Consider the following 24,948-nt stretch of genomic DNA (forward strand, 5'->3'; position numbering starts at 1 on the left):
TTGAGATTTTTCACCTGAAATGGGACATACCATGACATACTCGTGCACAACATAAGTGAAGAGGCAAATAAAAACCATACCTGTCTAATATGTGGGTTACTACTCCAAGCAGTCGGTTGTGCACTTGGAGGGGGAGATGAGGACTTTGTGATGCGCGACAGACTGGATGAGGCCTGAGATGAAAGAGGGGTACCCTGTGGGGTGCTTGGTGAATAACTTGCTAAAGGTGATGCACCTGCTTCATAACCACTGTAAGCCCCCTGGGCACTACTAGGGCGGCCAGAACCTGCAAATTTAAAGTGAATTAGGTCAAGTATACCTCAAGTTTATATCACAATGGGGTTTGCATTGTCTACAGTATACACAAAGAAAACACCTGCAAAGAAATAAAAGGAGAGAAAGGTAATTTTTATTTTAAAACCTAAAGACAACATTAGATTATACTTCAACTCCTAAACCATATTATAAGTAGTACATTATTAACACTACAACAATAAGGTAAAATTGATTCTAATCCTGTAAAGGGAGATCATCATTGTTTACACAACTCTTAATTTTCCCTTTACTGTGTTAGGTGTGAAAGAAGTGTCTTAAATGTCAAATTTGGTCCAGGCCTTCTCTCTAAAATTTTCTGGACATTGTTCTTTGGTTTTGTCCTTTGAAGTTTAATTAAGTGCTCATCTCCCATATTAATTATCCTCCTTCAATCTTCAATAATACATCCTACATCACCAAAATCCAATCCAGCCTAAATTGGTCGATTTCAGGTTCCCATGCATCTGCCAATAGGGAAGAAGAGGCCTTATATAAAAGTTATTAGATTTTCCATTTGCAAACCCATGGTATGGGATTTAGGATCTGCCAGTCCAAACACTCTAAACTGTGTACTGTTAAACAATCATACATAATCCAACTATGCATAAAATGTTGAAATTATTCTGTTACAGATAATAAAATAAGAAACCTTTAAGGTTTTTTAACCATAATTATTAAATTATAAAAACATAAATAAATCATTAAAAGTATTGTACAAGGAGAAGTGGTACTAAGCTAGTAATGAATTGCACCTTTGCTCAAACGTGTGAGGTTCTAATTGCACAATATCCCCAAGGAGACTGTTCCTCAGTCCAACAGGAGGAATAAAGGACCTCCAGTACTAGAAGTTCGACAGTGAGGCACATCAATTCTGTATGTCAATTATGCATACTGGTGCCGCTTGTTCAGCAAATCTGGTTGCTCACAGCAAGGAAAGAGGATCATGCTTAATGAATGATCCTCTTAATGAGCTCTTTGTTTGCTAAAAACAACCTGTCAATATAAAGGAAAGAAATTATGTGTGCATACTTACTGTGGATGTGAGACTGGATCATATGTGGATACAACTCGCGCTGCCTTTGTAACGAATACTCCAACCCAGGCTGGTGAGTTGTATATTGACTGCTAACAGAGCTGATTTCTTGCTGTTCTGATCCACTGCCGCTCATCTCGCTACCACTTTGTACTGACCTGTGCATTTAAGAAATTCCATGAATCATACGAATTGTGCAATACTGTATCAGTGCCACAGATGATAATTACTACATATGACAAAACTATGCCAACTTAAACAATTTAAAAATGTATTACCAATGATTACAAGTAAATGTTAATAAAGTCTCAACTGAATGACACTTATATTTTAATTTTCCCTATCTCATTATCTACCTAAGGGTGCATAGAACCTCAACAAACTCACTAAGTATTGAGTACGAGGATGCCATAAAGCAGCATACTCAACAGTTCATGACTGACAATGTGAAACCAAACTTCTTGTTTAAGTTGCATGTTATACTATTTTTGTCATTTTTCTCCCAGTTTTGAAAAACATATGCTACATTGTGTAATATATGTTACAAAGCTATGTCCATATCATAAGATTAACCATTAAAACTAAAACAGAAGTACTGTACTTACTTAGCAGCAGTGTTTGTGCAAACAATGTACTCAATGTCATCAGTGTAAGGGTTAAGAAATGCAAATGCTGATGTGCGTAACCAGACCCATTCCCTGTTCTTTCCACGGAAGCGATACATTACAGACATCACCTGCCCTTTCAACTTCAACACTGATGAATGGAAATAAAAAAATATATTTTAATGAAAATGCAACATAATTTTTAGGCATTATTTGTCAACAAGATTTCAGGATTGCTTGCCATATGTGAATAAATTACTACATTTATTCTGAGATATAATTCTGTACCTTGGTCAAAGCTTTCCTTCATGTGTGTTTGATCCTCTGGGTGGAAGAATTCAAAACAGGGTTTAGCTAATAACTCTTGAGGGGAATAACCAAGGACTGTCATCACACGCTGGTCAACAAAAGTGAACTTCCCATCCATTGCATGACGGGATATAAATTCTGAAAAATGAGAGGTAATTAACAACAGAATGCATATTGGTGTGTAAGGTGAATGAGAGTATACAAGAAGCCTTAGAATTTCCACTTAAAATTTACTGTACGGCAATTAACCTAGTCTGGCACCAACTGTTGGGAACTAAAGCCCATTACAAAAGTTCTTTACAAATCAACCCTCTGACTGCAGGATGAAGCTATAAAAATCACTACTAAGTACTTTGGTCTTGGCTATCTAAAACATAGCCAAATCATTTAAATAAATGGACTGACCAGTCTGGTGATACTCTAAACAACAGGATGTTAAGGTTCATATTTTACACTTGGTGAAAAATGACCACCAGCTGGAAGGATCTTTCAAGATCCAAATTTTCTTATATGCCAACACATACAAGACAGGAAATGTTTGAAATGATGGTGAAAATAATTATAACCAACTGGGAAACTAAGGAAAAGGTGTTTAAAGACAGACAAATAGTGGTTAATTCCTAACAATTTGTTTGGCCTGAAGGAGAAATAAAAAAACAAAACAGTTGCAGCCTTCATTTTGAGGTAGCAGCAAAAATGCCATGGATGTTATAATTTTTGACAGATTATCAAGAAAAGCAATTGTGTGGACATTACAAAAGGACAAAGTGCTAACAAGACCCAAAGTTAGTGATATTACTATTGTTCCCCAACACAAGAGATCTCATGAATACAGCAGCAAATATACAGGTATTGGGATATATTGGTGGGCAAGACATTGTTCCAATAGTGAACAATAAAAAATTCAAGGAAAAAGACAACCAGTATACATATGACTTGAATTGAATATAGAATTTATGCCAAAGGCCAAGCTTTGCGACCTATGAGGTCATTCAGCACTGAAAGGAAAATTGAGAGTGAAAAGGCTTTGAAACATAACAAGAGGAAAACTTGCAGTAAGAGGGATGGAAGAAAATTTGAATGGAGGTACTGTAGAGTAAAAGAAACGAAGGGGGTTGCAGCTAAGGATGAAATGGACGCTGCAAAGAACCTTAAGTGACAGCGCTAACCCCGACATAGACAGGTCGGATGGAAAATCAGGTCAAATCATCAGTCCTGAGATATTAACGATGATGACGATAAGAGCACATTACATAATATAATTACAAGAGAGTACATTAGAAGCTCGGAAGTTACAAGTTTCCGGCGTAGGTTAACAGGTCAACCGCTTCCCATGGAAGTTGTTGTGCAAAGTTATCATAAACATAAAAAATGTTGACAAAGCTTTGAGCTAGATCAGGCTACTGCAGACAGCGCATAGCGTAATCTAGGTCTGCTTTGGTCACGTAAAACCCTCCTAATGCCATGACCCCAGGTCACTGGTTTATATATAATGTAATCCTTACACATATACACCTACATGTATTAATGACATTTTAATTAACCTACCACTCTGTGAATTTGATCCCATGAGATCAGAAGTGTCAGGAGTGGAAGTAACCTGTAGACGTCCAATGGCCACCAAGCAGCAATGGGATGAGCCATGAGCTTCTTCTTCTCCACGGTCCATCTAATGAAACAATAACAATTAGAAAGGTCTTACATAATCAGAAGTCTACACAACATACCTAAAATTTAAGAAAAGTTTACTTGTTAAAAAACAGCTTAATAGGGATGCCTCCTTTCTGAGGGTTTTGGTAGTCTTGGAAGTAACATTTACTACTTAAATTTATACAGATTAATCTACCTCTATATCTAACTTGGAAAAAGCAAAATGGAAGCTATAAACTAATTTTTCTCTCCCTCGTTAAATAGTTACACAAACATTTCTACTAAAACCAGTCAACTTTGTGTGGAAATGTAACTGCTTGAATAACTTAAAAAAAAAAATTTACTTCATAAAAACATACTTCACTTCTACATTAAAAAATATCCAGCAAAATAAGATGCCTCATACCTGAACTCCAGTTGGGGGCCAATTTTTTATATAACCAGTGCAGTGAACCACTGCATAATTATGGCCATCAGTGGCAGGACCTAAGGAATTTCTTTGTCTAAGGCGATTCAAATGACCAGTATTCATGTTGTCTGCTGTGACGGCGCCTACTTTCATTCTGCAAATGAATCCTCGTCTGGATCCCATACAAAGCCTCATGGATGCTGTAATGTTTGAAATGGCTTGTGAGAGAATGTATTGCTGCAATTTAATCATTCTAGCATAACCAAAATTCTTCTTTCTTACCAAACCCATAAGAAAATTTAATGAAATGGAACACAAAATTTAGGCCAAACACCAAGCGTTGGGTCCTGAGGTCATTCAATGCTAAAAGGGAAATTGAAAGTAAAAATGTTTCAAAGGTGTAACAAGAGGAAAACCTTGCAGTTACACTATGAAACAACTTTTAGTAGAGGGTGGAAAGTAAGATAGAAAAGAAAAAGAATTTGAATGGAGGTATGATAGAAGGAATGAAGCAGTTACAGCTAAGGGGTAAAGGGGCACGCAAAGGTTTTTATTTTCGAGAGATTTCATTTGTATGTGAATACAAGAATAAAAAATATGAATTTTAAAGTTTAGGTAAGAAGTCCAAAATATTATAAAAGTTACTTTGCAAGTAACTACCACCCAATACACTGCTAATCCTTAAAATACACTTAAAATTATGAGGGATTTAAAAATGCCCAAGAATATGCATGGAATAAAAAATTAAAATCCAGTACCATAACAATGCTTAAACATCAAAATATATTTCAAGCTATCAAACTAAATCTGAAATATTTGAAAGGTAACAATGAAATCAGTAGTATTGTATTCTTTTTCACTCTTTACTGTATAAATCAGTAATCTAAAATAAGAAGGAATATGGAATTTATGCCAAATCCCAATGCAGGGACCTATGAGGTCATTCAGTGCTGAAAGGGAAACTGACAGTAAACAGTTGTTAGGAGAGGTTGGAAAGTCTCATGGAAAAGAGAATATGAACAGAGGTATAGTAAAAGGAAAGAGGTTGCAGCTAGGGGCCAAAGGGATACTGCAAGGAACCTCAAGTAATACCTACAGTACACCATGTGAGATGCACGGCCAGCACTAACCCCCCTATCAGGATTGATCTAAAATTACTCATGAATTTGACTCACATTGATGGCCTTCCTTTTTGACAGTGCCTGTCTTGAGATCTAGGATACGTCCCTGATTTGCAGGTTCTTGTGTACTTAACTGCTCTCTTACTTTCTCTACATCTTCAGGATGAACATGTTCATACATACTAGAGCCAAACCATTCACTCTGCAAGAGAGAATAAGAGAATGTAATGCATACACAATAAAAGTTACAATAACAATAACATTTAATTTACACATAAAACAATAAAAATATATGAGTAAATAATTCTACCATCTCTTTAAACTGTGAATACATGCAAGAAAGTTACTGCTTAATGTGCATAGACAGTATATTTTATAATAACAAACATATATTTCAGTGGACAATAAGTACAGTATCAGTTTATTTTACATTGAGAGAATAAGGTAAACTAAATTTTTCAAATAAACAGGAATGACTCCAGCTTTGTAGTAAAGCTTAATAATGTGCATAATAAAAGGCAGTATCAATTTCATGTGGCTAACCTGTGGTTGATTAAGAACTGGCGTTACAGAATCAGAAGCATAAATAATACGACCGGTGTCACATGCAACCACAAAGAGGAAGCCATCTGCAGCTTCAAGAATGAGGTGTTTTAGTTCTTGGTCTGTGAGGAAGGAGGGCTTGTAGGTTCCATCTGTATTTGTATTCCCCGTGCCTGTCAAAAAATAAATAGGGAAAAAAATGAGAAGCACTGTAGAACAACAATGGTCATTCCCTAAAATCAAGAAACATTAATCAATTAACCATATATTCCTTGATATAGAATGTTCATAGAGTAAATATTCCATAAGGCTTTACTGTGTAATAAAATCATAAAGTTTTCTCTGAACTTTTAATCACTTTTTAAATTCTTGAATAATTTTTGTAAAATTAAAAACAGTATTCACATGCTAATACTGCTTCCTAAAACCATGGTTCCATACTTATTAGTACTGTACAATTTTTTTTTTTAATTATGATAACAAAAATAAAGAAAACTGACTTGGCAACCACAAGATTCCTGTGATCTACATTAAAAGCAAATGTATGAATGAATAGTGCTGTAAACTCCAGTTGTGCAGGCAACTAAACCAACATGCTTTTCACTTCTCTGGTTTCACAGAAAATTCCATTACTATTATCAATTTCATATAATAAAAAAAAAAAACAAAACAAAAAAAAAAAAAAAAAAAAAAAAAAAAAAAAAAAAAAAATCACAGTACTGGTGGTAAAAAAAAAAAAAAATGAAAGCAAAAACAAGAGAAGAGACCAAATAAAAAAAGATGATAAAAACTGAATATGCAAATGGAAAAGATATCAAGTTCCAATCACTGAGCAAATCCATATTCAATGTCATAGGTCACCAAAGGATAACCAATCAAGGATATGCACTCCAAAGCTCTTCTAAGAAGCCTCACCTCTAGTACACAAGTCAATACTGTACCTTAATTAGTGTATTTTTTTTTAGACAAAAACAACTTCAAGCCTTGGCATTTATTTATACATTTTTAATAAACACAAAGAAGAAAAGCTTCAAGGGAAAAATCTGTACCTCTACAAAAAAGGAAGCTACTCAACTACAGCTAAATCAAAGCAGCGTGCATGCAAAGCAACAAATTTATGTAGTGTCTACATAAGTGGTCCATGAAGGAAAGCAATCTTACACTCTCCAAGTACCTTTGCAGTAAAATACACGTGATTAGGTATTCATAATTTTTTTAATGGAAAACTTTCGGACTACGTAATTTCCAACAAACTATATATACAAAATGCTGCATGTGACATGAGAAAAGTGCTCCTTACCTGATTTTAAATAAATATTCTGTACTGTAAGTGATTGGAGTTCTGGATTAAATACAGCCCTTTTGTGTTATAGTACTGTATTAGATTAAAAAATGCCCAACTGAATATTTATCAGTAGTGTACATAAATCCAAGTCAAGGGACTTTTTAGTAACACTTGTGGCTAAACCACAATAAGTGCCTAACTTATACAAGAACTGGAAAACAGGGTAGGGCAAAACCACATACCTGTAGATGAAAACACTAATACAGTAACAAATTCAAATTTGAAATTCTTAAACTCTAGGGCATAACTATGAGCATCCAACTGAGGAAGGGTTGTTTACAACTCTTTAACCCTACAATGAGGCACTGACAGCAAAGGGCTTGGGACTGACAAACCAATCCAAGAGGGACAGCACTGTGCTACGTACACTACGGGGATTCACCGCTTACCCATTCCACTCCCGTTGGCAATCTCCATACCTGGAAAACACACTTCCAGTCATGCTTGGGTTACCACAAAGGGTGCTAGTGACTTAGGTACGTTTCTATGATACTGGCACTTAAATGAATCAGAAGCTTTTTAGGTGGAAAAATAACAAAAAAATAAAAGTTATGAAAGCCCATTTTTTGTTTCAAAACCTGTAGAGTACTTGCATGCATTCTGACTAGTGAAAGTGTTTAAAAGTGGATCTTTTTTTAAAGGCTTAGAAAGGATGAAGTCAAAAGTTATGAATGAGAATCCTATGAAACAAAACTAAGGTTTCTATTTTCTCTACCAAACTATAGTCCACTTTGTTACATTCAGTAAAACACATTAAACAAAATGGGACTGAAATCATCTGCTTTCCATTTTACACACACTAATCTTGAGTCACAGGGAAGTTTTCCATGGACATGCATTTTGATAAATCTAGTAACTGGAACCTGCCTATATTTGACACAAGTGAATACTGTACTTAACATGGGAACAAAGTACTATACAGTACAGGCAGTCCCTGGGTTACGTCAGGTTCAAGTTACGTCATTCCGAACTTGTGGCACTATTACCCAAATAATGGGGCTGTAAGTGCTAATTGTTTCCACTATATAATTATGATGCTTCGGATTACGGCACGCAGCCGGGGATGGAACCCCCATCATAAACCAGGGACTGCCTGTATTACATTATGCTTAATGCATAATATAATCTAAAGATACCTGTAACCATTTACAATATTTGTTGTCTACCCTTCAGGTGTGAAAGTATTTTATGCATCTTGTCACTGATGCCTTTCCATTTCTATGACCACAATTACACCACTGCAACACATATTTCAAAGAAATTTTATTTTTAATATAAACCCAAAAAATTAAGACAAAATGACTTATGTGCTTCACTTGGCCTAGTTTAACCACTGATATTATACAATATTTTGAATTACACTACAAACAAATTTCTTCTTTGCTATTATGCTTCACAGCCAAGTCTTTGTTACAAACTGGTCAAACTTCAAGCAATAAGCTATTATACATTAAAAAAAAAAACTCTTATATATAAATGCATACACTGTTAGTAGACCCTGAACTTTTAAGAGCTCTTTCAGCAGCGGCATAAGAATTATGCACAGCAAGACGGCATAAGAATTATGCACAGCAAGAAGTATGACATACTTAATCAAGAGTACAGTACAGTTTAAAGTAGCCTACAAGATTATTCAATACAGTCACCTATAGCACTGTATAATGATTTTATAGAGAAAAAGGTCTTGTACAATTGTCCTTGGGAAAAAAAAAGGTATTTCATGATTGTCCTTGAAGTTTATCTGAATTATTCATAATATGAAACTTTAAAACAACAATCTACTACACCAAAAACTTTTCTGAGAAAATCAAGTAAAATACCATCAGTGTGTACTTTTAAGTTGTAATATTAGTTCACCTCTGAAGTCCACATAAACTGCTTTCAGAAAAATGGGTTCACCAGTTGGATGAGAAGCTATGTCAACAAAAATAATCATTAATCAAAATGCACTTTTATTTTAATGGAAAACCTCGCAATTTCTTATGCAACAATGCTGTTGCATTTTAAACCATACAGTCCTCTTATCATGTACTGTTTAGTTCACAAGTATGGTTACCATCAATATAGCACAATAATCTGGGCCTTTAACCAAAGTTTACTGAGATATCCAAATTGTACAGCATATTTGTAAACATAAAGGGACTACTACAAACAAAAACACACATCTCCAAAGCATAAGAAGAGCAAACATTTTCTTAAGACGAACTTTCTATACTGATTGTTCAAGTAGCATATAAATGCATAACTGCCAACAGTCCAAAATACTGAGGCAACAAATCAACCCATAAAAATGTTCAATTATAAGCCATTTAAGATATCAAATTCCTTAAAGAGGTTAATGTGACTCTGTAAACACTAATTTTGTTTACCTATTGATGTGCTGAAGTTTCTTCCCAATACCAGAACTGGTTTTCTCTTTAATGACAAATTATTTAAGTGCGTCTAAGTTGGGGGTATGTCATACAAGTGAATATCATCTCTACACATTACATGTATATGAATATACATATGCATACAATCTAATACATATAACCTATACACATTACATGTAATATATATGAATACACATATATAATCTACACATAATGCATGTACATATATATATATATATGTATGTACTATATATATAGTGTTGGTCATGTTAGGGTACAAAATTATGATATAAAATACCAACATTTGAGGAAACTTTTTTAAGAGTAATAAAACTGATAACCCTTTCAATGACAACTGCAAGGTTCCATGTTCATACTGATTTTTCCATAACTACTATAGAGGGTAGTCAGTCCAAAGCCTTGTGCATGATAGAACCCTATTAAACTGAGCAGAGTTTCAGTTGCAAATATAAACTCCGCGTCAATGATTCAACATTTTCTACTAAAACGCAGAGCAAGCTATGATGACAGTAAAAGGATACTCCCCACGTGTTTAACTACTTTTCATGCAAAGATGGCTTTATGCAGATCAGACTGACATGTTCATACTGAGAGCAAATCAATAACTAAACAGGAAACTGATGGTAACAACACATCCTTTCGATATCCCCTTTTCTCGTGTACCTATTTGCTTCAACTTTTCCCGTTCAATATAAAGACACCACTGAGGAGAAATACAAGAGTGATTTTTAGCATCTCCGCGGAGCAGAAGGGTGCGGGGTTACAAAGAGAGATGAGAGGGAGAGAGGTGGAGAATGAGGTGGGTGGGTGGGAAGGAAGAGGGGGATGTAAGGGGAGGGGTTTGTGGCGGTGGTAAGGGTTTTTAACCCATATCAGTGGGGGAAGGCGGCGCCGTATGAAGCTTGCATATCAACGACCCTGCGTGGGAAACCACCGTAGGCTGGACAGCAGTGACCCTTCCATTTCGATTGCACCTTCAAAACTTCATTTGGGGGAAAAAATATGTCCAGGGGAAGAAAAGAAAAAGAATAAAAAAAACCCTTAAACCTCCTCCTTCCAGGCAATAATGCATACCAGGGAATTGCTGTTTAAAATTCCTTCAGTATGAATACTTTAAAATGTGCGTTTATTCGTTAGAATTCCAAGTTAACTGACCATGAAAAGTCATACAAGTTACAAAAAAAATTCTACGCAAGGTTCAGTTCACTATGACAAATTTTATATAAACCTAGTAAAATATAAAATTTCAATTAAAAGTCCAACAAAAGGGTTACCTAAAAACCTTTTGTTCCTGCATAAACAGCAGACGTATTAAAAAAAATACGCTGAAAAGGGATAATCTTATAAGAATCCTAATATGCATTAATTCAACAGTTCGTACACAACGCTACACATCGGATCGCAGCACAGGTAGTGGGGACGGGAGTACAGACTACGTCAAAAGGAGTCTCACCGCAGACTGTGAACGATCTTTCTACCATTGTCATTTTATCGATCAATTTCATAAGCAAACTAAACTCTCTCCCTCGTGATTGTAACAAAAAATGAATCATTACAAGTAAAAGACTTTCATAATTTGTCATCTTTATACAATTCTCCTTATCCTTCACGGGCGTTCATACGCACTGCACAACTTCTGCGCCACCCTGTGTCAGTCACGACTTAGGAGGAAGCAAGGCTGCTGGTGCTGCGGGCAACAACACTACTCTCCTTGGTCGTTACAGTTAACTTATAAAACGATGTCTTTCTCCTTCAACACATTAAAGACGCGGCTCTCTACGCACGGCGTTGGCCAGTAAAGGAAATGAGATTTAAATAAGCTTTGTCATTCGTTTGCTCTATGAATCTCAAGCCGAGCTTAAGAAGGAGGTGGCTGTTATTCAGCTTACGACTGATGACGCGAGATGATTCGATTTTGAACGACGAGTAACACCAACGGCTCTTAACTTATTTACACAATAACGACTTATGAAGCACATATACTTACAACTTACGAAGCACTGAGAGTAAAGGGAATAAAAAGTCGATTAATTTAATGCACAGAGTAAAAGAGGAAGCCTCTACACCTTTAATATTTCGTTGCATAACGTTGGCGTAGCTGATAATTTCTTTGAGCAAATCTTGCACACACGTATGTATGTATAAGGAGTCTCCGGTTCGTAAATCTTGGGTGAACCACTCAGCAGGAAAATTCCAAATCACTACCTGTTCAAACGCTTACAGAATGACTATCAGTATCACATCAAAACCACCGACACATACATACTTCCTGGATATCCCAATCAATACCTTTGATTCTTATATATCTCTAGACTTATCTCACTTTCTCTCTCCCAAACACTTCAGAATTTTGCACTTCATTAACTTGTATTACTCCAATCTTTCCACATGGCCAAACCATGTGTATCAATAATATATGTATATATATAAAAAACTGAAATGAACACAAAACATATTTCACCAAGACTAAGATAATCAAGTGACGTCCATCAGCAACTATGTATATGGCGTACATACACAAGGGAAATTGGTAATAATATTAATTTTTTTATATGAACTATATAACAAAGAAATATCTAATACATCAATATCAAATTTAAATATAAGCACTGGAAACATTAATCTTCAATCTTTCTAGTTGTATGCCCAGTTTTATTCTCATATTACCTCCAAATACTCTATGAATAAAATAACAACGGGGTTGCTTTGATATGAAAAGTAATTAGCCATCTCACAACGATATTGCAAAAACCAGGTAAATATTACAAAAGAAAACGAAGTATGAGGTATTGTACTATACCAGGTATTGCACTACCCGTTGGAAATCACGCTTGATTACGAATACATATTGTGGGTTATAAAGCTTGATACGGGTACGTATTGTAGGAAATCGAGCTTGACCAGGGATACATACTGTAGGAAAGAAAGCTTGAGTGCGGTTACATAACTGATCTAGACCATATCATATGCGAGACAATTCGAGTTCACGCAGATTAGACCGAAGCGAAGGCTTCGATCTTAAGTTGCAAACGAGGGAGATGAAGGAATTGGGGGAAGACGGGGAGGGAGGCATGGAGGGTGTAGTTAATGTCCGAGGAAAGGGGGGGGGTGAGGAAGGGGGGGGGTGGTTGAGGAAGGGAGGGGGGAAGACCGGACTGGAGATGCGAGAAGCAATGGGAAACGTTGGAGTCTGACAATCTGTTTTGGTGTCGGTCTGTATATATACGTATATATGTGTGAGCGTATGTGCGCGTTACTTCGAGTGATGAACTGAAGGCGAATGACATACAACTAACCACAGTATTGAAGAAGTTCTCTCTCTCTCCACCTACACCCCTTCCCCACCCTCCCCCTCCTCCATTTTCCACACACCATACTGATGCTCAAGAAGTCGTTGCACAGACGTCCCACAATCGCTATTATTCACTTGATCTTATCATTACCCTCACCGACAACTTAAACTGGTGTTTTTTTTGTTTTTCTTTTTTACTTCTTCTTAAGTCTTCCCTCTGTGATGATGTGGTTAACATTATGAAACGCAAAATTAATGGGACTTAATTTACGTTATGAGATAAGGATATACAAGTATGTAAATGTTTCTTTCCTTGGGTGGCTAAAAATGGAAAACCGTACATGGTGAGAAGGATTATAATGTTCGTGGCAACAAATTCTCACCCTTATTTTCTATTTTCTCTAACAATTATATTATATATATATATATATATATATATATATATATATATGTTATATAATGGTTAGATGTTGAACTTGTTACCACGAACATTATAATCCTTCTCACCATGTACGATATATTATATATATATATATATATATATATATATATATATATATATATATATATATATATATACACACACACAAAATTCACTTACGCACTCGAATTAATATTTAAAGTTACAAAATATACCCACTCAAACCCCAATTAAGTGAGGGACCAACAATTTGGGGTAAAAACAAAACAGTGTCCAAATTAAGAACAAAAAATTGACCATTTTCCTTCATCCAAGTTCCCCGCGAGAATAAAGACAGTGGTCGCCTGATTTCCATAACGATTACCTCCTTATCCGCGTCAAGATTTTTTTTTTTTTTTTTTTTTTTTTTACCTGCCTTGGTTTCTCTCGCCTTCCTTCTGTCAACTTTTGGCGGGATGCCCCTGTCCATGATTTTAATTATACACATACATACCTACATACACACACATACGCATATATATATATATATATATATATATATATATATATATGTGTGTGTGTGTGTGTGTGTTGTAATTTCACATTTTCTTTAATCTCAATTATCATTCCGAGCATTACTGGTAATTAATAATTTACTAAAATTTTAATTTATCAATTTTGTTAACTTATATATATTTTTAAAATACCTGATATATTCTGCCTGTATTTCCCGTTACCTTCGGTTAATTCTGTCAATTTTACATTAATATTCTTTGGTAGCTTGAATTTCGAGTCAGTGGTCCTTTTGTGGGCTTCTTCCATATGAATACGGTTAATCTTCTGCATAATAATAATTAATAATAATAATAATAATAATAATAATAATAATAATAATAATAATAATAATAATAATAATAATAATAATAATAATAATAATAATAATCGGGCCGTTCGATCACTAAAATAGAGGGCCGTTTAACAGTACCTTTCCCGTTCAGGCGAAGAGAAGGAACGCATCAAAGACATAAATTCCTCCCATACACTTTCCATTCGGGTCTTGACTCATATACTTAACAATAATAATACATTTCCCGAAACCTCTTTCGATAAAGAGATAGGGCCATCTCTCTCTCTCTCTCTCTCTCTCTCTCTCTCTCTCTCTCTCTCTCTCTCTCTCTCTCTCTCTCTCTCTTTCGGCCTCGAATAAAAAAGGAGACCCTTCAATCAAGCTCTCTTAAATTTCCGATAGCCAACTGTTGTAATCGGGTTTTTAAGTATCCCTTCACATGATATATTACTCATTATTATGAGCCCGACCTTCACTCTGCCTTCCCCACCCCCTTCCCCTACCCCTTACACACAACAGAGGAACCCACGGCCCTAGGTCTTCCCCTTCCTCCCCCCCTCCCCACCCACCAACTCCACTATATAAAATACGTCTGGGTTTTTGAGTTATCTATCCACATTACCCCGACGAACGAACTTTTGATGGGTATGTCAATCGTATCGCCAAAAATTCGGATTCAGATCTGTCCTTTGTGAAATGTGTGGCTTGGAGAGAGAGAGAGAGAGAGAGAGAGAGAGAGAGAGAGAGAGAGAGAGAGAGAGAGAGAGAGAGAGAGAGAGACTGGACCTTGTGGGGTATATGTGAAGACATGGCTTACTGGACGTAGGACAGAGGTGAGAGATGGATAGATAGATCTCCAAGAGATTTAATGATTTTGAAGAGGTGCTTTAGTGATCAGCGATACCCTAAAAAAAAATTAAATAAATAAAAAATAAAATAACCCAAAAGTAGCTTGGATAAAAAATCCACCCAAAAACAGACCGGGAAATAGATAAAAACATCCATAACGGACTGGAAAACACAAAAAATTAAAATAAATAATAATACTGAAAAATGTAAAAAAGAAAAAAGAAAAGTCTGGAAATCACAACAATCACCCAGACTGAAAACCAACCAAAATAAACCGTGAAATAAAAAATAAAACACCCAAACCACGCTGGAAAATAAAAACACAATGAAATAAAAACCACTCAAAACGCACTGGATAAAACAAAAATAAGACTGCAAAATATAAGACTGGATAAAAACAGTGTAGATCAATTACTGCATAAAGCTCCACACTTCAAAAACTAACACAGGGTGACAAAATCGAACTGAATGAACCAGTCAACAAGAACTTGCTAAAGTTTTGGTCGCCACGTAAAACCCAACAGGAAAGAGGGTTCCAAAAGCCAGTGCTGAAAATGAAGACCTCAGTAACCGTGACACTGAGCCAGCACGGGCTCTTGCTCTTCAGAGCAGAAAGCAAGGACACGATACGGAGTCCATCTTTTGAGGATTATTATTATTATTATTATTATTATTATTATTATCATTCAGAAGACGATCCCTATTTTGAATTATTATTATTGTTGTTGTTATTATTATTATTATTATAATTAGGAAGATGACCACTATTCATATGGAACAAGCCCACTAAAGGGGCCACCGACTTGAAATTCAAGCTTCCAAAGAAATTAAATAATAGTGTTAATTTGAAAGAACTAACAGAATGCAACAGGAAATACAAGACGAAGAGACCAGTTATCAGAAAGGGAAAAAATTTAATTAATAAATACAAAATTCTAAAAATACAACCGAATCGAATCACCGCTCAAAGTACATGACAGGGGCTTAAATAACACAGAGCAAACTCACGAGTGATGAAAGTTGAATAAGGTCTAGTTTTTGTCAATTCAAACTAAACACCTTTTGTTTCCGCATTTTTAAAACCTGATGTCAATCATTATAAATTCTCCTCGCCAAAAAACAAAAAACAAAAAAACTCGCTCTTCAGGTCTACACAGAGAGAGAGAGAGAGAGAGAGAGAGAGAGAGAGAGAGAGAGAGAGAGAGAGAGAATTTAAAGCAGTTTTCACTTTTTCATCACTTCATCGTATAATTTTACATTATTAACATTATTACTACCATTATTACTTTTTGTAATAAGATTTCTTGCTTCGCATGAAGTAAGGCCGTGTACCCAAAGTCATATGCATGATCAAGAGGAAAAAAAAACCCAACAGCACGATTAAAAATAAGTGAACTTACGAGTTTTTTTTTTATATAGTGAACCGCTTCCATGAATGAAGAAAAAAAATCTTCCTCGTAAAAGTTGTTGCAATGCAACTGCGCAGTTTTTTTTTGTCAGTGTAGCAATCAATTCGAAGTATCCTCATTCAAGCTGAATTTCATGGATATAGTTAGACAAAGCAGCTCTCTAATAAGAGTTCAGTTTTAGTTTTCTCTTTTTTAAGAAAGCTTCAAGCTTACTCGGGAACGGAATTCTTGCCTCTTGTGTACTCTATATATAACATCCGAGACATTATATTACGTGGCGTTACTGTGTAATTATTACATTCCCTTCAGTCATCTTGAATTATTATATAACCTTAGAGAGAGAGAGAGAGAGAGAGAGAGAGAGAGAGAGAGAGAGAGAGAGAGAGAGAGCCTTTTTTACATACTCACTATTAAGACAAAGGACGCAAGTAACTACAGAAACAGGAGAGAGAGAGAGAGAGAGAGAGAGAGAGAGAGAGAGAGAGAGAGAGAGAGAGAGCATAATTTGCCCAAGCGCCAAACTGTATATTTCCTAATGAAATATCACACATTAACTGAAGGGCACTAGTTCTACCCCGCAGTATATACCGAAGACTTATTTTCTGCCCTTCTGGTCATGCATAGTACTTTAATGCATGACTTAAGATGCAGTGCAGTAATCAGGGTGCCGGAGATAGGAGCCACTCCCACCCCGGAGAGAGAGAGAGAGAGAGAGAGAGAGAGAGAGAGAGAGAGAGAGAGAGAGAGAGAGAGAGATGCTCTTCTGATACTTTAAAATTCTATATTAAACTTCACCGAACTATAAAAGCAAATCTCTGGAGTTTGACCACGACTGATCAATTTGAGAGAGAGAGAGAGAGAGAGAGAGAGAGAGAGAGAGAGAGAGAGAGAGAGATTCCTAGAAGGCAAGAGAGAAGACGGAAGGAGGGGGGGCACTACCCCTCTATCATACCTTCCAGGAAGTGAGAGCAGAGAGAGAGAGAGACCCGTACGAAGTGACGTCGAAGAAGTGTGCCAGTAATGAGGTGGGTGGGGGGGGAGACTTTTTCGAAGTGAAACAGTAGAGGTGGAGGTAACAGCCACAGCAGCAGGTGGTGGCCCTTGGTGGCAACTGTGGTGTGTGTGTAGGTCAGGTCGGGGAAAGTGGAAGAGTATAAGGCCGATGGCGACCACGACCACGCCAAATTCCTCCTCCTCCTCCTCCTCCTACTAATCTGACCCCGCCTAAAGCCATCTACTTCACACACACACACACTTATAGACATACACATATATACTACTACTATTACTAATACTATCAAGTTGTAAGTGTAACATCTTTCTCCTTGTAACCATTATAAGTAACACTTTCCAAGGTACCCCAAATATTAACTATCCAGAGAAAAGCCCAAATATTTAGTATCTACAGGTAAGAGCAAAAAAATTAACTATCCACAGGAATGCACAAATATTTACTATCCCGAGAAATGCCCAAAATAAAGTTCGCCCAAATCACAGAAAGGCCTAAAGCATTTCCTACCCTTTGAAACGACCAAATATTTCCTATCCAGAAAAAAAAGCAAGGTGTCATTTCACCTAATTTGACCTGGTGTAATCTTTTTCAAGGCCCTAGTCTGCAGTCTGAAATAATTTCCCAACGTTAACGTCATTTAACATTGACAGTTTTATACCTTAACCTTCAGTTAGTACCTTTAAATTCTCTCTCTCTCTCTCTCTCTCTCTCTCTCTCGCTCCTCCTCTTCCTCTCTCTCTCTCTCCTCTCTCTCTCTCTCTCTCTTCTCTATATATATAATAATATATATAGATATCTTATATATAGTATATGATATATATAATGTGTTAGAACAAGAAAATTATGACGCTAACGTTCTAAATCGCTTTGAAACATAGCATCAGAAGTTGAACACGTATCTCAGCTGTTTTCCACAAAATAATGATAATAAAAAAACTCTTACTGCTCCAATTTCAAATTTATATACTTACATATACACACACATATATAATAAATGTTTGTGTGTTCATATAATACACCAGTATGTGAATGAGTATCACCCAGATTACATATATCCATTCCGTGCATAACCTAGATCGCGTGTCCCTGAGCTAAAAATAAAAATAAAAAAGCACAAACGTCTGCTCCAAATTTACGAAACCGAATCAAATCGTGTTTGCACTTTCACATATGCAAATATCTAACAAAGAGAGTACACTTTATCATAAACAAACTCGTGACTGGTCCTCCTAGCCATCAACTAAAACAACGCTACCCAGCCTTTTTCTTCCTTTCACCCCAACTCGTAAATATCTGCACCTCTATTGGAGAGAGAGAGAGAGAGAGAGAGAGAGAGAGAGAGAGAGAGAGAGAGAGAGAGAGAATTTTAGCGTCTAGTTATTGGTTTATCGTTTATTTCATTCATTTTTTACACATCATTTCAAACCTGTTGTCATTCGCTCTCCTTCCCTTGTCTCCTCCCCTTCCCTTCCCTTCCCTTAAGCTCTGTAAACGCTGAATTTCAGAAGGGTCTTATAAGAGTCTTATAAGAAGTTCACCTGGTCGAGTGTCGTTCTGAACCTAATTATTACCCACTAAAAGGCTAACGGTGTCAAGGAATTAATTGCCTCACGGTGAATTGTACTTTGTAAATTAAAGAATCTGGAATCTAAACCACCCCGTCTTATTGAAGCCTAACACGAGTAGGTGCGAGATATATATATATATACAGTGAAGTTGTGTGACTATTCAGCGATATAGTATATATATATACTATATATATATATATATATCTATATATATATATATATATATATATATATCTATATATATATAAATACTCACCTACTGGGAATCGACAACGAATGTAAAATAAACACAATAAACCCGCAAATTAATACTGACGGCATTCAAGATATATAAATAAAATTCATATGACTACAGAAAGGGGTAAACCCCCATAAAAATAAAAATCAAATATCGTCCTTCCGATTGCAAATGCTGGGTCCATGCGGAGTACTTTCTGATCCCATAAGGCAGCGAGCGATTCCCAAATCTGACCATACCAAGGACATCCCCCCACCCCCCCAAATACGGTGAGTCCCAGCCCAAGATCCCAGCCGGTCAAAAGTTATCATTACCATACCGGGGATACCCAGGACAACGTAGTACATTTAATATATGCATATTCCTGCACAAAGTAAGCATAAGTTAATATATAAAATATTTTCAATATTTTTTTTATTGCTTTAAATTCAATACAAAGTAAAATTGGTGAAAGTCACAACTTTGTTCTGGAGTTGAAAAAAATATTCATTTTTACATTGTGTCACTTGACCCCCTAGGGATTTCTCCTGGAATCCCAGGGGTCCGTGGGCCCCAGTTTGGGAACCACTGCCACAAGGGAAGGACAAAGACCTCAAGACTGGTCTTTTGTGGGTCATCCCAAAGTCCCTTATCCCAAGCCTTCTGAATTTTCATTTTTCAGCTGGCAATTTTTTGCCAAACTGCCACCTTTCATTGCTTTATTTAAGCTTAATGGTCGTGTTTTAAGCAAACTCGAGAGTTATTGTGTTCCAAAATAATTAATTTCAATTGTTTTAAAACTTCCTATATATCTGGATTGTTTTAAAACTTATTATATACCTGGAGTTCCAAGTATAGCGATATTACTGTAGCTGTTTTTCTGCGTATCACCATCTTTATGCTTATAGGACACTAGAAATGAGAGAGGAGAGGAGAGAGGCAGGAGAGAGGAGAAAGAGATGAGATAGAAGAGGAGAGGAGAGGAGAGATAGAGAGAGAGAGAGAGAGAGAGAGAGAGAGAGCAAGGAATCCCGTCTATAAAAACTCAACTCGAAATCCTGAAAGAACACTTGCCCACAATCACACTAGTCGATCCCCAGAAGCGTCAGAGGCCGAGGGAAAAAAAGGCTATATATAAAAAGTGGAACATTAGTCTACAGGTTAAAAAAAAAAAAAAAAAAAAAAAAAAAAAAAAAAAAAAAAAAAAAAAAAAAAAAAAAACACCGCGAGGTTCTGAATTCAGCTCTACTGCAATGCATCCTCCACGAAACGAGATACAGTCTCTGCACCCCGCCTAAAGGGATAGTATATCCTGTGCTGTATGTTGTAATTCGCTCAGAGGGATAACATTCTGTACTGTTATATTCGCTTAAAGGGATAACAAAATCTGCTTAAAGGGATAACATATTCTGTGCTGTGTGTACTTCTCTTTAAGGGATAAAAATTCTGTGCTGTATGCAATATGCTTAAAGGTGTAACATTCTGTGCTGTTAGTCGCTTATAAGGATAACATTCTTTGCTGTAATTTTCTTAAAGGGATAAGATTCTGTTATGTTTATTCGTTTAAATAATTAACTTTCTGTGTAAGGGATAACATTCTGTTATGTTTATTTGTTTAAATAATTAACTTTCTGTGCTGTCATTCGTTTAGAAGGATATCATTTTGAGATGTAATTAGCTTACCGGGATAACATATTCTGTGTTGCATATCGTATAAGGAGGTAGCATACTCAATGCAATAATTCGCTTAGAGGAAAAGCGGCAATTTTTTGAATTTCTACTGAGAAGATTATTAAAAAAGTTGTTCGTTTATTCTCGTACATAAAGAAAAAAAGACGTCATAAGTCGCTGAAAAACTGACCAAGGGAGACACCACTACTTAAAATAAGGATTATACTCTCAGAAACTGACCAAGGGAAACATCAATGCTCAAAGTAGGAAAGTTACTCTCTCAGAAACTGACCAAGGGAGACACCACTACTTAAAATAAGGACTATACTTTCAGAAACTGACCAAGGGAAACATCAATGCTTAAAATAAGGATGATATTCTCAGAAACAGACCAAGGGAAACGCTTACTACTATTAAAATAAAGATAATTACGATGCTATTTTTCGCCAAGTCTCTTATTTCACACGAGTTTCCATCACTAAAATTTTATTTATTAACAGATAAATGAAGAGGTACGAGGAACCTGCAAGAGGCAAAGTTGCGAAGATGTCTCACTCTGATCTATCCATATTTTTTTATAACTTTTTCTCCCTCCCTTTGAGGAGGTAACGAGGGTTATTGGTCTTTCTTCTTCTCCTTCATCCATATCCTTTTTTTTCTTTTTTTTTGTGGGGAGGTAAGGAGGAGGAATCCTCCTCCTCCTCCTCCTCCTCCCTCATTGCCATTCTTAAGAAGAGCAACTTCCTGAGCGTGGACACTCATCTGTGACTGCCTCGATAGTGTATTCTCACGCCTGCCTCTCTCTCTCTCTCTCTCTCTCTCTCTCTCTCTCTCTCTCTCTCTCTCTCGGGGGAAGGAGGGAGGGAACCAACCTTTTGTCAAGAGCAAGCCGTATTCGACGCTATTGTTTTTATTCACACGTCTTCACGGTCATTCACTGAACTCGCTCCTGCGTGATTGCAATGAATTAAAAAACACACATAAGCCAATTTGCAGTCCCATCCTTCCTGACAATAACAACAATCACAACGAGAACAAGAACAAGAGAGCAGCAGATGTTGCTAGCAGGACAGCAAGAGCAAGAAGCGGTGGATCTGCCCTGTTCGGTGCTCGAGATGGATTCCGACGGGAAAAGGCGGGAGGGGGTCGTTACTCTGGTCCATTTTAGATTTAAATAATTGTTTCAACAAGAGATGAACATTTATTTTAGAATACAGTAGAGATATAAATATAAATATATATACTACATATACAGATAGAATTTATACATATATAAAATATTTATATGTAATTATAAATACATAAATATATATAGTAAGTGTATGTATGTAGTATTTGTGTGGTATATATATATATATATATATATATATATATACTATATATATATACGTATGTATGTATAAGCAATCACAAACGCACTTACCAGTCACGCATAATTCCGCCCGAAACGCATAAGGCATCAGGGCATTCAAAACAAACACAATGTATTAACATGTCTAAAAGGATATTTTTCCTCTCTACTTACTAATTGATTTAATTATTCTTTTTAATAAGTGATCTCTTCTTCCTGTATTTCCCATTACCTTCTGTTACTTCTTCCTAATGATCACCCTAATATTATTTGGAGGCTTGAATTTCAAGTCAGTGGCCCCTTTTGTGGGTTTGTTCCATCTGAATAAGGTCAATCTTCTGAGTATAATAATAATAATAATAATAATAATAATAATAATAATAAATGCCATATCAACAAGTGGACAAGCATCCCAAGCCTAGCCTCTCTCTCTCTCTCTCTCTCTCTCTCTCTCTCTCTCTCTCTCTCTCTCTCTCTCTCTCTCTCTCTCTCTCTCTCTGTTCACTATTGCCTCTCACTTTTGTTGCAGGTAAGAAAATAGAAAAAAAATAATAATAAAGGAATCGTTATATAATAAAAAAAAAAACCATCACATCTACTCCCTAATGTTCATTATAATATTTTATGAAGTTATTGTCGCTATTAAGTAAGTCTGTACAATCCACCGAGTAGAAATAATACATTCTCACGGGGGATTGTATATTTAGTGTGATATCTGTCAGAGAGAGAGAGAGAGAGAGAGAGAGAGAGAGAGAGAGAGAGAGAGAGAGAGAGAGAGAGAGAGAATTTCCATAAATTTGGTTACATTTAGGGGTTATAAAACGCATATAAAAAACATAAGTACGCATGTAAAACATCCATATATTACAAATTCAAAACTGGTAATCTTTAATTCCAAAAAAGAAAAAAACAAAGTCTATAATATTCATCACCCCTAATTTTCTAGTCCGAAGATCAAAGCTTCAATAAACAACAAAGAATTTTTTTTAGCTTTGCGAGGGACAAATACAAAATCATGCGTTCCCTCCTCCTATTACCATTCTCATTCTCCTCCTCCTCCTCCCCCTCCTCCTATTCCCATTCTGACATTAGGTTTTAAACTGGGCATATTTAACATCCTCTGTTAAGCTTAATGAAGATCTTCACGAGAGCCTTAACATAACAGGCCACTACTACTGTTGCAGGCCGAGTAATAACGAAAGCTACAATGATCCCATTAGGGTCATTAGTCCGCTGCAGAGAATGCATTCATTGCTCTCTCTCTCTCTCTCTCTCTCTCTCTCTCTCTCTCTCTCTCTCTCTCTCAAACACAAATCGTAGTCTAAGCTTGGTTAATAAAGTTATCAAGCGGCTCTCTCTCTCTCTCTCTCTCTCTCTCTCTCTCTCTCTCCACATACACACACTCACACCCCACAAATCGTAGAATATAAGCGTGGTTATTCAGGTTATCAAGCAGTTGGTTATGCTCTCTCTCTCTCTCTCTCTCTCTCTCTCTCTCTCTCTCTCTCTCACACACACATACACACACACACATGCACCCACGAAGTACAAATAACTAAGTGCCAGTGATATACTTTCAGTGCCCCGTACTTGACGGCACTACATTTTTTAGATCTCGACAGAAACTACAGTGAACTACTCTTTTTATCTACAGGTGTCATAGCCTACAGTTTTTACACAGGGCTTGGTTTCAGAAGAAAGCTCTCCCCAAAAAGGAAGCTCTTCCCAGAGAGGTAGCTCCCTTTTAAAGGAATTTCCCAAAAGGAAAATCTCCCTAAAGAGGAAGTTCTCCTTAAAAGGAAGCTCTCCCCAAAAAAGAAGCTCTCCTTAAAAAGAAACTCCCCAAAAAGGAAGTTCTCCTTAAAAGGAAACTCTCCCTAAAAAGGAAGCTCTCCTTAAAAGGAAGTTCTCCTTAAAAGGGAGCTCTCCTTAAAAGGAAGCTCTCCTTAAAAGGAAACTCTCCCTAAAAAGGAAGCTCTCCTTAAAAGGAAGTTCTCCTTAAAAGGGAGCTCTCCCTAAAAAGGAAGATCCCAAAAAAAGGGACTCTCCTTAACAGGAAGTTCTCAAAAGAAAGCTCTCCTTAACAGGAAGCCCTCCCCAAAAAGGAAGCTCTCGGATGCTGTCGATCAGATGACGCAGTGTCAAGTGAAGTGAGAAGTGTAATTCGGTGCCTTTGAAAGATGCTCAGTGCTCGGAACGATTTGAAACATGAGTGTGAAATTGTGAAAACAACAGGATCACTGTGGTTTACCTTGTGCCAAAATCTTAGCATTCCGGCTAACCTGTCGCTGGGTTGGTTCACTTGGTTGACATGGAATCTATTCCATTAAGAACTAACACTAATTAACGACAGAGAGAGTCTTAAGGTCCTTCTTATAATAAATAAATCATATTCTCTAGAACCACAAGTCACTTGTCCGCGCTTACAGCCTAAGGTATCAACATTCTCATGTCTCTAAATCTATGCTACACATGAAAAATATTCTCTATATTCACATATAAGGAATCAAGATATGTTTGGGCTGAAAGTGTGCGTTAGGATTTTCTAAATGTGCAGGAAATTTCGTTTTATAATATTTTCGAAATGTCTGGCAAATATTTGGGCATCA

General features: G+C 36.4%; 1 protein-coding gene across 1 annotated transcript in view; it reads right to left on the reverse strand.

The window, feature by feature from the left end:
- Window positions 1-24,948, reverse strand: part of LOC135206206 (aryl hydrocarbon receptor nuclear translocator homolog) — a 180,697-nt gene that overhangs the window by 11,709 nt on the left and 144,040 nt on the right. Inside the window, 9 exon segments of the mRNA XM_064237544.1 lie at window positions 81-286; window positions 1,349-1,506; window positions 1,954-2,104; window positions 2,242-2,400; window positions 3,811-3,931; window positions 4,319-4,521; window positions 5,497-5,644; window positions 5,986-6,158; window positions 7,720-7,749. Coding sequence (XP_064093614.1) covers window positions 81-286; window positions 1,349-1,506; window positions 1,954-2,104; window positions 2,242-2,400; window positions 3,811-3,931; window positions 4,319-4,521; window positions 5,497-5,644; window positions 5,986-6,158; window positions 7,720-7,749 — 1,349 coding nt within the window.

This window comes from Macrobrachium nipponense, chromosome 29, assembly GCF_015104395.2.
Source record: "Macrobrachium nipponense isolate FS-2020 chromosome 29, ASM1510439v2, whole genome shotgun sequence".
Taxonomy (NCBI): Eukaryota; Metazoa; Arthropoda; class Malacostraca; order Decapoda; family Palaemonidae; genus Macrobrachium; species Macrobrachium nipponense.